The sequence below is a fragment of the Canis lupus genome, chromosome 8 (genome assembly GCF_048164855.1).
Source record: "Canis lupus baileyi chromosome 8, mCanLup2.hap1, whole genome shotgun sequence".
NCBI lineage: Eukaryota > Metazoa > Chordata > Mammalia > Carnivora > Canidae > Canis > Canis lupus.
The window spans coordinates 49,374,098-49,389,099 of NC_132845.1; the positions used below are offsets into that span (position 1 = coordinate 49,374,098).

At 47.4% G+C, this 15,002-nt stretch overlaps 1 protein-coding gene across 3 annotated transcripts in view; it reads left to right on the forward strand.

The window, feature by feature from the left end:
• BMERB1 (bMERB domain containing 1) overlaps positions 1-15,002 on the forward strand; it is a 130,295-nt gene that overhangs the window by 92,647 nt on the left and 22,646 nt on the right. For all 3 annotated transcript variants that reach the window (XM_072835886.1, XM_072835887.1, XM_072835885.1), the window contains exon 3: positions 10,162-10,235. In XM_072835886.1, the coding sequence (XP_072691987.1) occupies positions 10,162-10,235 (74 nt within the window). The remainder of the gene's footprint in view (positions 1-10,161; positions 10,236-15,002) is intronic.

Below are 15,002 nucleotides of genomic sequence, written 5' to 3' on the forward strand. Positions count from 1 at the left end.
AGATCCAGCCCCATATTGGGCTCCATGCCCCAAACCAAACCAAACCCCCCCAAAACAGAACAAAACCCCCCATTCAAAAAAAAAAAAAAACCATTCTTAGCTCATCCAATGTACCAGAGCAGACAGTGGGCTGGATTTGGTCTATGGGCTGTAGCTTGTCAATGGTGCTGAAGACTCATGAACAAACCCATCCTCCATGAAGTCTCCTGGGTACCTTACACAGAAAGTTCAGAGTGAGGGTGCTCTCTTCCAGGTGTGTGCACACGGGTCACACATCTAGCCAAACTGGCTTTCATAGACACGTTGCCGTGCCATGCTCTCACTCTAGAACCCAAGATGGCTCCCATGGTAGGCCATTGTAACCCAGACCCACCAATATGTCCTATGCAGGTGGACTCTTCACTTGCCACATACTTGGGGACAACACACGCCTTCCTGCAGCCAGCTGAGTGAGCTGCCCCTGTTGCCTGAGGGCCTGGCACCCTTCTCCCCGACATCAAGGCTGTGCCCCTGCAAGTGGCCCCTCATGCTGCAAAACCTTCCCCCCAACTACTCTGAACTCTGTCTTCCCCAGACTCCAACCACCATAGGGGATGGAACTTGCATATTCCCAGTGGGGAGACCAGACTGCCTTGGTGGTTCAAGTTCCTGTCGCTCTGTGACCTTGAACAAATTCCTGACATCATCAGAAGGGTGATAATAATAGTATTCACCTGGGAGGGTCGCTGTGAGCATTAATTGAGGTGTTTTGTGCTAAATGCTTAGCCCAGAGCCCGGCACCGATAGTACAAAAACATGAATAAATGTCAACTACGGTTATACTTCTGTATTGCTTGACATTTTTACAGGGAGGCTGCATTTAAGGAATATTTAGACAATAACCAAAGATCAGAAATACCCTTCCAGGCCTAAAACAAAACTCAACAACATTGTGGAAATTTTTTTTTTCAGGTAAATCTGTAATTGACGCGTGTGGCACACACACAAGAAGGGACACAGACCCTCACGGTTCAGCTTGATGAGTTTTTCAGTGCTAGCAATTTCCTTTGACTCACAAGTGAGACAGTCTAGAAAAGCCCTGGGGGGTTGGGTGCAGAGAAGTAATCTGTGCTCCTGGGGAGGTGATGTTCTTTTGGGAACAGGGGGTCCCGGGGAGGTGACGTTCTTTTGGGAACAGAGGGTCGCATCGAGGAACAAGGGTAGGGTTATAACAGAAGGAGAAGCACGCAGATCACAGACACGTCACAGAGCAAACAGGCAGCTTGCTCCTCAGTGTTGCGTCACAAGGATGTCCATGTCGTAGATGTGTCACCTAAGCCCGTGACAGGCGTCTCTCTGGGCCCTTGATCCCTGGCAGGATGCTAAGAAGTGATTGAGCCCACGGGCTCCCCGAGATGTCACAGTCCTTATATCCCCCCACCCCCCGGGGATAACATTTAAGCTCATTAATCCAAGAACACTAAACAAATGCCCACGTTCATCATCCTCACCATTCGGCTTGAGAACATTGAAATAGCACAGGAAAGTGAGACTCATTCTCTGATGCGGGGACAGTGGCGAGGATTCTTCAGGAGTGTCTGAAAGGCGACAGCCTGGCCACACACCTCCTCACCCAGGGCAGACGGCTGTGACCTTTATCCTGTGCACCGACTACGTGTGTGCTGAGCGCAGGGCCGCTTGCTGGACACCGGGAACTTGTTTCATGCTCATGCAACCCCAAGACAAGGGTATAATTCCTCTTCCAAGCAAGAGCACTGAGGCCCAGACCAGGGCGGGACCTGCCCACGTTGTACAGGCAGTGAACGGTGAACATGAGATCAGCCGTCAGGTCTGGCGGGCTCCATGTGCTAGCAGAACATGGCCCAGATGGGCCAGGTGCATGGCCCAACATAGAATGAGGGATCCCCTCATTTTATACACGAAACAGAGCTCCTGAGAGGGGAGGAATGACTTGTCCAAAGTCACTGTGGTATAATAAGAAGTATGTCTGGGCTTTGACTCCAGTTTCTGATACAAAGGTCCTGACACTCTTGTACTTTCCTGAGTGGTAGGAGGTGCTGGGAGCACCTCCTTTGTGTTGCTATTTGGTCTTTGACCAAAGTTCCCGACATGAGGAGCCCCTAGGAGTTTTCTGAGTGATTAGAGTATCTTCTTGTATGCTGATAAGACGACTGGTGGCTGGGGCCCCTAGATGGCTTTAGAATGGGGGCAGGTCACCAGAAAGACCAAGGCATAATTAGAAGCTTGGAACATTCTCTAGGGGAGGGAGAGGATCTGGAGACTGACTTCAGAATTAATCATGTTAGGGTGCCTGGGTGGCTCAGTCGGTTGGGCATCTGCCTTTGGTCAGCTCATGGTCCTGGGATAGAGCTCAGGGGGGAGCCTGCTTCTCCCTCTCCCACTTCCTTTGCTTGTGCTTTCTCTCTCTCTGTCAAATAAAGAAATAAAATCTTAAAAAAAAAAGAAAGCATCATGCTTACATGATGGAGCCTCATAAAAAAAATCTGTAAAGTAGGATGTTGGGAGAGCCTGGAGAGGGCTCCCCATATCTGGCTCTGTGCTTTCTCTTCATCACTCTGTTCACCTGTACCCTTTGTAATATAGTTTATAATAAGCCAGAAAATCTAAATGGACATTTCCCTGAATTTTATGAGCAGTTCCAGCAAAGTACTGAACCTGAGCAGGGGGATGGGGGGAACCCCGATTTATGGCCAGTTGGTCAAAAGTGCAGGTGATCTGGGTTTGCCATGGGCATCTGAAGCAGGGGTAGGCTTAGGGGATGGAGCCCTTAACCTTAGAGTCTGTGCTACCCTTAGGCAGCAAGTATCGAATTGAGTTAAGTCGTAGGACACCCAGTCAGGGTCTGCCGAGACCTGGAGAATTGCTCAGTGTGGAAAAACACACACATTTGGTGTCAGAAGGGTAGAGTGTATAGAAAGCCAGAGTTTTCCTTTTAGTGATGGGAGAGGCTTGTGCTGGGACTCAGGTCAGGGTCCAGGCTCCAGGCCCTAGACCAGTGTTTCATCTCTGGATGGATGCTATTTCTTCTCACCCCATCCCAGGAATGCCACAGCATCCATAATTTATAAAAGAAAGAGCCAGATAAATATTATTTTTAAAAGTCAGCCTTTTCCTCTGTCAGTCTACTTCCACCTTCGTATTACGGTCTCTGCTGGATTTCCATTAGGCTCCAGACCATGTCATTTTCAAAGATATTTGGTAAAGCAGCTGCACCATTATTCTGACAGAGCTTGATCACTTTTTCCTGCCCAAAGCTGGTAAAATGACCAATTTTCTCCATCATCCCTGCATGAAAGGCTGAGACGCAGAATGGCATGGGCTGCCTTCTTTTCCCTGTTGCATTAATCAGGTTCTTGGAGATGACATCTCCCCCTCCCTCCCTCTCATTCTCTCTCTCTCTCTCTCTCTCTCTCTCTGGAACAAGCTGGCAACAGAAGAGTTTAATTTCTAGGACTTAGCTCTATTTCTACAGAGAACTAGACTAACGTGCCTTATTCAAAAGTTCCAGCCAAGCTTCAGAAGTGCTTTGCATAAACTATTGAAATACTTTTTAATGTATCGGTGAAGATGTCTTCAGCTACAAGTAACAGAACATTCGATTAATAGTGTCTTAAATCTAGGGGCACCTGGGTGGCTCAGTCAGTTTGGCGTCTGACTCTTGAATTCAGCTCAAGTCATGATCTCGGGGTCATGAGATCGAGGCCTGTGTTGGGCTCTGAGCTGAGCATGGAGCCTGCTTAAGAGTCTCTCTCTGTCCCTCACCTATTCAAAAAAATTTTTTTTTAATAGTGTCTTAAATTTAGGGTGATCAGCTGTCCCCCTTTGCCTGGGAGGGGCTGGTTTTCCATGACATGGGAATTTCAGCGCTAAAGCTGAAACAGTTGCAGGCAAACCAAGACAGTTGGTCACTCTACTTAAACCATAAGAACATTTAGTATTTACTTCACAAGAAGTTCAGATATGGGTGGTCTGAGAGTCAGCAGGGTGCCTCCTTCTTCTTCCTTCCCCGTGCCATTCTCACCACAGTGACAAACTGAAGCATCAGGACTAGGGGCGGGGTAAGACTGAGGATTTGGATCATCTTTCCATGGAGCGGCCCCAAGCAGACTTCCTCTTCCATCTCATTGACTGGAAGTGGGTCTCTTGGCTACCTCTAGCTGCAAGGGAGCCTGGGAAAGTGGATGTCTGGCAAAGGCAGATGGGATTGCTATCACTGTTGCTGCAGACTAAGTTTTTACCCCCCAAATTCATATGTTGAGGCCCTAATCCCCAGTGTGATGGTACTGGGAGGTGGAGCCTTTGGGAGGTACTTAGGTCATGAGGGTGGAGCCCCTACAAATGGGATTGGGGTCCTTATACAAGTAGACCCCAGAGAGAGAGGATCCCTTTCTCCACCCTGTGAAGATTTAGCAAGAAGGTAGCCACCTGCAAACCAGGAAGGAGACCCTCACCAGGGACCATATTGGCTGACATCTTGATCTTGGTGGACTTCCTAGCACTTCAGAACTGTGAGAAATCGATGTTCGTGGTTTAAGCCAGACAGCCTATGGTATTTTGTTATGGCAGCCTGAGCTTACTAAGACAACTGGCTTCCATGGGGGGGAGGGGGGAGATACTGCTTCCTGAACAAGCCAAGGCTCTAGGAAGAAGGTGGAGGGTGAAGGTCAGTTCGATGGGCAACAGATCATGTCAACTCAAGGACAAGAACCAACTCAAGGAGTCACACAGACAGGAGACACCATGGCAAAGTGGTCAAGAGCACAAGCTGAACCCCAACTGCCCTTTCTCAGGGTGGAGCTTTGGGCACGTTGCTTAACTTCCCTTTCATCTTCTGTAAAATGAGGATGCACACCCTTTTCTCATAGGACGGGCTGCAAGGACTTAGTTGAGTTTATGCATAGAAAGTGTGAGACAGTGCCTGGCACATAGCAGATGCTCAATACATGTTGACTTTTTGTTTCTCTTAATGGTGAAAGCCTTCCCTCCATGTTCCAGAGAAATACCTGATTTTTATTTATTTATTTTAAAATATTTTATTAAAAAAATAAAATATTTTATTTATTTATTTGGGAGAAAGAGAGCGTGAGTGGCAGGGAAGGGCCAAGAGAGAGGGAGAGCAGACTTCCCTCTGAGCAGGGAGCCCGACGAGGGACTCAATCCTAGGACCCCGGGATCATGACCTGAGTTGAATGCAGATGCTTAACTTATTGAGCCACCCAGGCCAGCCAGACCTGATTTTTATTGAGGTGAATAGTCTGATAAATAACTTGGGAAGGAGGACGAGAGAATACGCTCCTTTCCTGGGGGGATGTTCCAGGAACCAGCATGCTTTGGGCTTTCACAACTGGGGTTTGTAAGTTGAAGACCAGAACTGGGTTGTCTGGGATGGGAGGGCCCTCCTTTGGCTGCAAGGTGTGTGGAAGAGGAATGGAGAGAAAGAGAAGACATGGGAACTGGTAGCAAGAGAGAAATGTGAGGGCAAGAGTGCTATCTAATGGGGATTTTCATGAGGATCTGCAGCATGACTCCCCCTGAGAGCTTCTGAAGGTTTCCACCTTAACTGTTAATGGTGGTAGATTTGAGTGTGTTTGGGAGAACTCAAAATCATGCTGCCTGTGGTTTCAAGAAGGACAGAAGAGTGAGGACTAAGACCTCCCAGGGCACGCCTGCCACACTTGGGTTACAGAGAGGAGACACTCGGAGCAGAACAGCGGCCTCTGGGTTGCGCGGAAGGTTCGAGGTCACACATCATTTTAGTTTCCTTTCTCGTACCCATTGGTATTTTCGAAAAACTCTGCAGTGAGCAAGGGTCTCTCCTACAATTAGGTAAGAAGTTATTTGAAAACTTTTGCATCAAGGAACATAACCAATAAAGATGATTATTTCTCAGGTTGAACACATTCCATTTGTCAGATATTTCCCCAGCATCATTTGCTCTCTCTCCCTGCTTCTTTGTCATAGTTAATCGTTACAGCAGATGCCAATTACCGAGCACTCTACTCTATGTGTCCCGGGCACACGCTCAGCCTTTGACACGTGGAATAATCTGGGGAGACAAGACTATTTCCATTTTAAAAATGAGGAAAGTGGGGACACCTGGGTGGCTCAGTGGTTGAGCACCGCGTTTGGCTCTGGGCATGATCCCGGGGTCCTGGGATCGAGTCCCGCATCGGGCTCCCTGCATGGAGCCTGCTTCTCCCTCTGCCTGTGTCTCTGCCTCTCTCTGTGTGGCACTCAAGAATAAATTTTAAAAAATCTTTCAAAAAAAAAAAAAAACCAAGGAGAGTAAGACTCAGAGAAGTTAAGTTGCTGGTGTGCAGCCACTTAGACATAGAGCTGTTGGGTGCCAGTGCTCTTGCTTCTAACCATTGCCTCTCTTTTGCCCCTATCACCCCACCTTTCCTTCTTTCATCTCTCAAAAATGATCAGTCAGGTACCCGTCTCAATTCTGTGGTTATAACCCACGATTTTTCAACGTGAGCATGATTGATTCAGATCGGATCAGTCTCTACCACGGGGCCGTCCCGTGCACTGTAGGATGTTTAGCAACATCCCTGGACTCTGCCCAGTAGATGCCAGCAGCCATCCCCACACGCGCCCAGTTGTCACAACCAACATGTCTCTAGTCGTTGCCAAATATCCCCGGAGACCGAAATCATCCTCATTAGAGCCACTGATGTAGGCTGATCTCTGCAATCGATGCGGAAAAGGATTCTGGAGCCCCTCCAGCTGAACCATCGCCGATAGGAGCCCACGGGAACAGGCTGTGCCCTCCTGGCAAGCCCTCTGTCTCGCTCCAGGCAGCTGCCACCTGCTAGGACATTTTAGGGCAGGGCCTGACGAATGACAAATGGGGGCCTCTGGCAACGGGGAGATGATCCTGCTGCTTGTCCTGAAAGCTGGGAGCTAGTATCAGAAGAGGGGGGTCATACGGGCCAGCAAAGGAAGGGCGGGGGTGGGGGGCCCAGCTGGTCTGTGGATGGCACTTCTGAATGGGGGGAGCAGATTTGTGGAAGGAGGCTGCAAGGTTGGATTCAGAGGAGTTGATTTCTAGTCCTTGGCCTGTTCCCACTTGCTATGTGGACTCAGACAAGTCCTTTGAGAATGTGAATGCTCCCCTCTTGCTGGGATAGTAGGATGATGTGTCCAAACTGGCCCCTCCATCCACCTACCCCCAACCCCAGCCATGCCCTTCGCTTTATTCTTCTTCAGAGCATGTGACATTCTGTTGTATTTGCATTCACTATCTGTCAACCCACCTAAATTTATAGCTCCTGAGGGCAGAGGAAGCTGCTGCCTGCCTGGAGCCCACGACGGTGGTGGGCACAAGAGATGTTCAATAAAGACGTGCAGAATGAAGGCAGATACCCTCTACGCCCCACAGGGAAGCGATTTGAAAATATGTCTCAGTAGCTGCAGCCACGTCAAGCTCTTTGTACTCGGTGATGCCACTTCTGAGAATCCACGGCCCCCACTCCAAATAATCTAACATGAAGAAAAAGCCTCATGTGAATCCTTTCCTTTCTCGTACCTATTGGTATTTTCCAAAATCTGGAAAATTATTTCAAGATTCCAGATGTATCCGACAGTGGCTAAAATGGCACCCCCAAAACCCAACCTGAAAACCCCACCTACGTAATGAAGATAAGGAGGTAATTAAAGCAGCCTTGAAACATCTACTTGGTGAAATTCCGGGTATCCGGTACATGTATTGTTTACAACCATCTAAGTTAAAATTATAGCACATCTACAAAACTGTAATTCGTAATGCCACATTGTCCAGGCAGCCCGATGAGTGAGATAATAGGAGTGAGCGTCCTTTCACACATATTGGTGGGAATATCATACACAATCCATCTGGAGGGCAATTTGGAAGTTACTAATTAAAACATAAGAGTTGGGGTGCCTGGGCAGCTCAGTTGGTTGAGCATCCAACTCTTGGTTTTGGTACAGGTCATGATCTCAGGGTCCTGGGATGGAGCCCCGCATCCGGCTCCCCTTCTCTCTGCCCTGCCCCTCTGCCCCTGCTCTCTCTCTCTCTCTCTCTCTGTCAAATAAAATAAATCTTTAAAAAAATGTAAATGTTATATGTCACTTGACCCTGTGATTACATTTCTAGGAATTAATTTTTCTAGGAATTAATGTATTTCTAGGAATTTATCCTAGAAACAACCCAGATGTCTGCGCATTGGGGAATGGTTAAATAAATCACCACATAGCAATATAATGAAATAGTATGGGGATCCCTGGGTGGCGCAGCGGTTTGACGCCTGCCTTTGGCCCAGGGCGTGATCCTGGAGACCCGGGATCGAATCCCACGTCAGGCTCCTGGTGCATGGAGCCTGCATGAAGCCTGCTTCTCCCTCTGCCTATGTCTCTGCCTCTCTCTCTCTCTCTCTGTGTGACTATCATAAATTAAAAAAAAAAAATTAAAAAAAAAAAGAAATAGTATGCAGCCATTAAAAACGAGGAGATGTGCATGTACTGACACGGAAGAAGGCCCAAGATATATCATGAACTTAAAAAAAATTGCAAAATGTTTTTGCATAATAACAATGATGTTGTAACTTATGGTATAAACATGAACATTTAAAAAAATCTGGAGGAATATATACCAAAGTGTTGACAATGTCTTTTTTTCTAAAAGATTGTGGGAGATTTTCCTCCACATTATGAATTTCTATAATGTTTAAAATTTTTTAATATAACTGATAAAAGAAAACACTGAACCTGCAGCCTGAGTTCACTTGTATAAGCAAACAGAATCAAGGACGTGAAGACCAAAAGCAATCAAAGTATTATTAACAGTTATTGATCATTTCTAAGTAGTAGCAGGCACTTCTGTTTTTCTTCCTTTTCTCTTATTTTTAAAAATTTTTATTTATTTAAGTAATCTCTAAACCCCACATGGGGCTCGAACTCACAGCCCCAAGATCGAGAGTCAGATGATCTTCTGGCTGAGTCAGCCAGGCACCCCTGTTTTTCTTCTTTTGAAGGAGAACTTGTATAAAGGGCATATGTGGGGGGCACCTGGGTGGCTCAGTGGTTGAGCATCTGCCATTGGCTCAGGTTGTGATCCCGGGGTCCTGGAATCGAGTTCCACACCAGGTTCCTCGCAGGGAGCCTGCTTCTCCCTCCTTCTCTGTTTCTCTTATGAATAATTAAATCTTAAAAAAAAAAGAGCATGTGTGGTCCACTTGTCAGAATAGCTAAATTTAACAAGTAAGGAAACAACAGATATTGATGAGGATGTGGAGAAATGGGAGCCTTCTTACACTGTTGGTGGGAATGCAAACTGGTGCAGCCACTCTGGAAAACAGTATGGAGGTTTCTCAAAAATTTGAAAATAGAGCTATTCTATAACCTAGCAATTGTACTACTAGGTATTTATCCAAAGGATATAAACACTGTGATTCAAAGGGGCACCTGCACCAGAATGTTTATAGCAGCAATGTCCACAATAGCTAAAATATAGAAACAGCCTTGATGTCCACTTGATGTCCATTAACAGAAGAATGGATAAAGAAGATGTGATATATATATATATATATATATATATATATCCAATATATATATTGGAATATATTCCAATACATATATTGGAATATTACTCAGCCATCAAAAAATGAAATCTTGCCATTTGCATCAATGTGGATGGAACTAGAGGGTATTAGGCTAAGCAAAATATGTCAATCAGACAAAGACAAATACCATATGATGTCACTCATATGTGGCATTTAAGAAACAAAATAGATGAACATAGGGGAAGGGAAAGAAAAATAAGATGAAAACAGAGAGAGAGGAAAACCATAAGAGACTTTTAACTCTAGGATACAGACTGAAGGCTACTGGAGGGGATGGGGTGAGGGGATGGGATAACTGGGTGATGGGCATTAAGGAGGGCACATGATGTGATGAGTGCTGGGTGTTACATACAACTGATGAATCACTAAATTCTACCTCAGAAACTAAAAATATACTATGTTAATTAAATTGAACTTAAATTTTAAAAAAGAGCATGTGTAGTCTTCACAGAGGATAACATCCTCCCCTAAACCCTTTGTTTAAACTGGGTGATGCTCAGGGTGTAGAACGTTCGGTCAACGTAACCTGCTGTGGCCTGGTGTCCTGTCTCCCCAGGATGGATGACATCCAGCTCTGCAACGACATTATGGACCTGAAGCAGGAGCTACAGAACTTAGTGGCCATCCCAGGTAAGCATTAGGGACTCCAGCCTAGCGAAGGAGCTACCCAGAGCACCCTGGCCGGCCCCATCTGTGCCCCTTCCGTCTGGAAGACAGAGTTCACCTCCTGTCCTAATGCAGCACCATTCTTGCAATGCACCACTCCACATGAGGTAGACTCGGTTTCAAGTCCTAATTCTACATCCCCCTTGACCTTGGAAAAGTTACTTTATCTGACACTCAATTTCCCATCCTCTAAAAATGGGACTAGTCATAGCACTCATTGGCTATAAATCTCATTGTGATACACAAAACATGGCAAGCTATGAGCTTAGCTTCACATCTGGCCCAAAAATAAGAGTCTGGTGAGTATTAATAATTATTACTATTACTGTTCTTTTGGGGGGGCAGATAGAGTAGGGTGGTTACAAGCTCTGACTTTGGAGTCCAACCTAGATCTGTCCATTACTAATGACATGACCTAGAGCAGCTTACTCCTCTAAAACTCAGGTTTTGTCACCTGTCAACTGGGACAACGATGATATCTACCTCGTAGGGTCGTTGTGGGATTGACTGAGTGGAAAACCATGTACAGTGCTATGCACGGTTCCCATCCTATAGTAGGTGCTTAATAAATTATTCCTGTTGTTATTGTCATTTACTGAACAAATTTCCACCCACCCTTTTAACATATTTATTTATTAATTCATCTTAACATGACAGTAACAAACCTGAACCATAATTATCTTTTCCAAACTCACAAATATTTAATGAGAAAGGTGGCATTTTTCAAGGATTTTATTTATTTATTTGAGAGAGAGCAAGAGTGAGAGTGAGCATGAGCAGGAGCGGCACAGGGAGAGGGAGAAACAGATTCCCCGCTGAGCAGGGACTCGATCCCAGGACCCCAGGACCATGAGCTGAGCTGAAGGCAGATGCTCAACCGACTGAGCCACCCAGGTGCCCTGAGAAAAGTGGCATTTAAAAATTTTTTTTATGAAATCTCTTTTACATCTTGTTTAATATATTGTCATATCTGCTCTGGTAGGTATTGTGTTGGAAAATCTTGTTTGGCTTCAAGTATATGGAATAAATCCAGATATACAGAACATATAATTTCTCCCCATCCTTCAGGTCATAGTTTATGTGGCCCCTTTTCCCGAGAGAGCCTTCCCTGCTCATCCAGGCTGGCTGGGTGAGGGAATGAGGGCCTGGTAGGTGCTAAGGGAGGGGGTAGTGGATCCAGGAACACCACTCCATCTCAAGAACCTTGCCTTGGCCTTGGGGAGGAGCAGCACAGGCCGGATAAGCACCCCCTGGCCCCTACTTGAATGTGTTTGCCCTTCTATCAGTTCCGTAAGTGTGTCTCACGAGGCACTGCAGCTGCAAGCCTGGAACTAGGTGCTGGGCATGTGGTGATGAAGACAAAAGGATTCCCTGCTCTAGCCGCTCATGAGCCAGTGGGAAGAGACAGGGCCTGGCACACGGCGGGTTCCGGAGAGCGAGAGCAGTCGCTATGACGGAGCAGGACATGCAGTGGAATGCATTGCAGATCCAGGGGCACCCGGGTGGCTCAGTCGGTCAAGCACTCATCTCGGTTTCAGCTCAGGTCATGATCTCAGGATGGAGAGATCGAGCCCCATGTGGGGCTCTGTGCTCAGCGTGGAGTCTGCTTGGGATTCTCTCTCTGTCCCTCTCCCTCTACCCTTCCCGCCACCTCCCTCGCACATACTCTTTCTCTCCCTCTGTAAAGAAAAAAGAGAAAACGAGAATGCGTCGTAGAACTGGGCACTGTTCTAGGTGCCTTCTCACTAGGACATGCAGGGCTGGGCCATTTCTTGTTGGGGTTAGTGGGGGGCTGTCCTGTGCACTGCAGATGCTTAGCAGCACCCCTGGGCTCTATCCCCCAGATGCCAGTAGCAACTCCCCCACAGCTGTGACAACCAAAAATGTCTCCACGTGTTGCCAAATATACCCTGGCAGGAGGGTGCAACACTGCCACCTGTCTAAGGAGCCCTACATTAGAGCCCAATGACCTGTTGAATCCAGGCTTGCCAGACAGGTGGCCTTCACAAGGCAACCTGATTTCTCTGAGCCCTAAATTCCTTGTTTGCAAAACGAGGCCAATAACGCCACCCTCACATGGTTGCTCTGCAGATGCTGTGAGGTAGTAGAGGCAAAGCAGGGGAGCACTCAGTACATTCTCGTTCTGCGGGCAGTGTGTATAGGGCTAACAGATCCTTCGGACACCACTGCTCTAGCGAGCTGTCACCAGGTGCCAGGGACTGTGTCGGGTGACAGCAAACGGGTATAGGGTTTCTCTTCGAGGTGATTCAACTGTTTGAAAATTTATCGTGGTCATGGTTGCATGACTCGATGGGTATCTTGTAATGGTATGTGAATTATATCTCAATAAAACCGTTACAACAGAAAGTCACATGTCAGACCCAGAGAGCAATGTCCAGACATCACCCACTAGAAATTCCATTCGGTTAGTACATGGGTCATTTTTGAAAGCCTCATGAGATCGAGAGGAGCAGCCACGGTGAAGAGCCACCAGACCTGTTGTGCGGTTGCATTTCATATCCTGTCTAGAAGTAGTTTCAGAGATATAAATACCCGCCCCAGCTGACGGAAGCACCCAACGGACAATGACAGGGGAGCCCCCTGGAGACCTCAGCCATTGTATTAGCTCCCTGTGGCTGCTGTAACAAATTCCCTTGAAATCAGCAGCATGAAACAACATAAATTAATTCTCCCTCAGTGCTGGAGGCCAGAAGTCCAGAATCCAAGTGTCAACCGGGCCCTGCTCCCTGTGGAGGTTCTAGAGGAGAGTCCTTCCTCGCCTCCTCCAGCTCCTGGTGGCCGCCTGCAATCCCTGGTACTGCCTGGCTTGAGGCTGGCTTGCTCCAGTCTCTGCTTCCGTCGTCCCATGGCTTCTTCCCCATACGTTTCTGCGTCCTCTCCCCTTCTCACAGGACAGCTGTCATTGGATTTATGCTCACCCTAGTGAATATGACTTCATCTCAACTAATTACATCTGCAAAGCTCCTGTTTCCAAATAGGGTAGTCATATCATTGGCAATGTGGGGGGGGGGGGTGGAATGATACTATTCAACCCAATACTGGCATGAAGCTCAATCCAACCTCACAAGGGTCCAGAACCAGAGACAGGGAAGTTGTTGGAATGTTCCTTCCCTCTCTGTCTCCTGTCTCTCTCTCTCTCTGTGTCATTCTCTCTGTCATTCTCTCCTGTTTTGCATGAGCCAAGCCAGGTCATTCCATCTCCTTCCCATGATCTTCCCACACAAAAACCCAACTCTTAGGGCCACTGTGTCCTAATTTCCAGCCTCCCTGGAGAACTCTGATGGGCCTAACGTGGTTGCTTTCTCCCTCCTAGGAAGGAGGATTTCTGAGACCACTGTTAGCTCAGCAGAACACATGGGAGCTGCTAAAGCAAAGGAGACATGGGTGTGTGACCACTGGACCAGCCAGGGCCACCGCAAGCCATAGGGGCTCCAGTCAGGGCCATGGCAGCCTCTAGAACACAGGTGGAAATGGTTGGGAGCAGGGGTCCTTGGTTGACACAGTCCTTGGCATGCGCAACTGACCAGGACCGGGACTAGGGTGAGGAGGACAAGGTGCTCAGCTGGAGCTCAAAAAGAGTCAGTAATCAGGACAAATAATATATTAACGCAATATTTAAAATGCCAAAATTGCAGTGCCTGGGTGACTCAGTTAGATGAGTATCTGACTCGTGATTTTGGCTCAGGTCATGATCTCATGGTCGTGGGATCAAGCCCTGCTTTGGGCTCCATTCTCAGCAGAGTCTGGTTAAATATCCTTCCTCCCCCTCTCTCTGCCCCTCCCCTCCCTGCTCTCTCTCTCAGTCTCTAAAATAAAATAAATCTTTAAAAAAACAAAACAAAAAACCGCAACACACACACACACACACACACACACACACACTCACACACAAAATCCATGCCGAACAAAAAACCCAAAAGTTTAAATTAAGATGAGTACCGATACTCAGTAGGCAGACCAGGGACGCCACAACCTGCAGTGTGAGGGAGTCCCACACGAAGAGCACATTCCGCCTGAAATGTCATTGACTATCCAGCTGAGAAACACGGGCTGACAAGGTCATGGGACCAGTCAGCAACAGAGCCCAGGTCCTTAATACCAGTCCCATTGATTGCTCCAGGAAATCAAGTTTTCCCAGACACCTTTGTGTAGAAATTCACATACTGAAGTTTTCTTTCTCCTGCTTTCCCACTCACCCCTCCCTACATTCTCTCCCAACTCCTTGCTGAGTCTTTCTGTGTATTCCCCAGACCACAACCAGGTGTCTAGATGGATTAAGCTGAGTAGGGGGTGAAGAGGGTGAAACAGGGCTCCTGGCAGCACATCAATAGAGGTATTAAGGAAAGAGCTCACTGAATGGCCAAGAAATCTACACTTCTCCAACCAGGGTCAGAAGATCACTCACCAGCTCCCAGATGGTGGGTACAGATGTCTGGTTGGAGAGAATGCCTGGGGCCCTCTCTGCCTTGAGGGCTCCTCAGGGACAAGTCAAGATGTCTTATCTCACCTCCCTGCCACCACCGCCACCTCAGAACCCGGGATGTGTAGCCCTGGCTGTTGAGGCCATGGCACCTTGCCTTCGGACGTAAAAAATAGTAGCTCTCTCATAGGGTTGTTGGAAAGGATTAAACTAGTAGTTCTCAACCAGAGGTGATTTTGCCCCCTGGGGACAATGGGCAATGTCTGGAGGCATTCTGAGTTGTCACATCT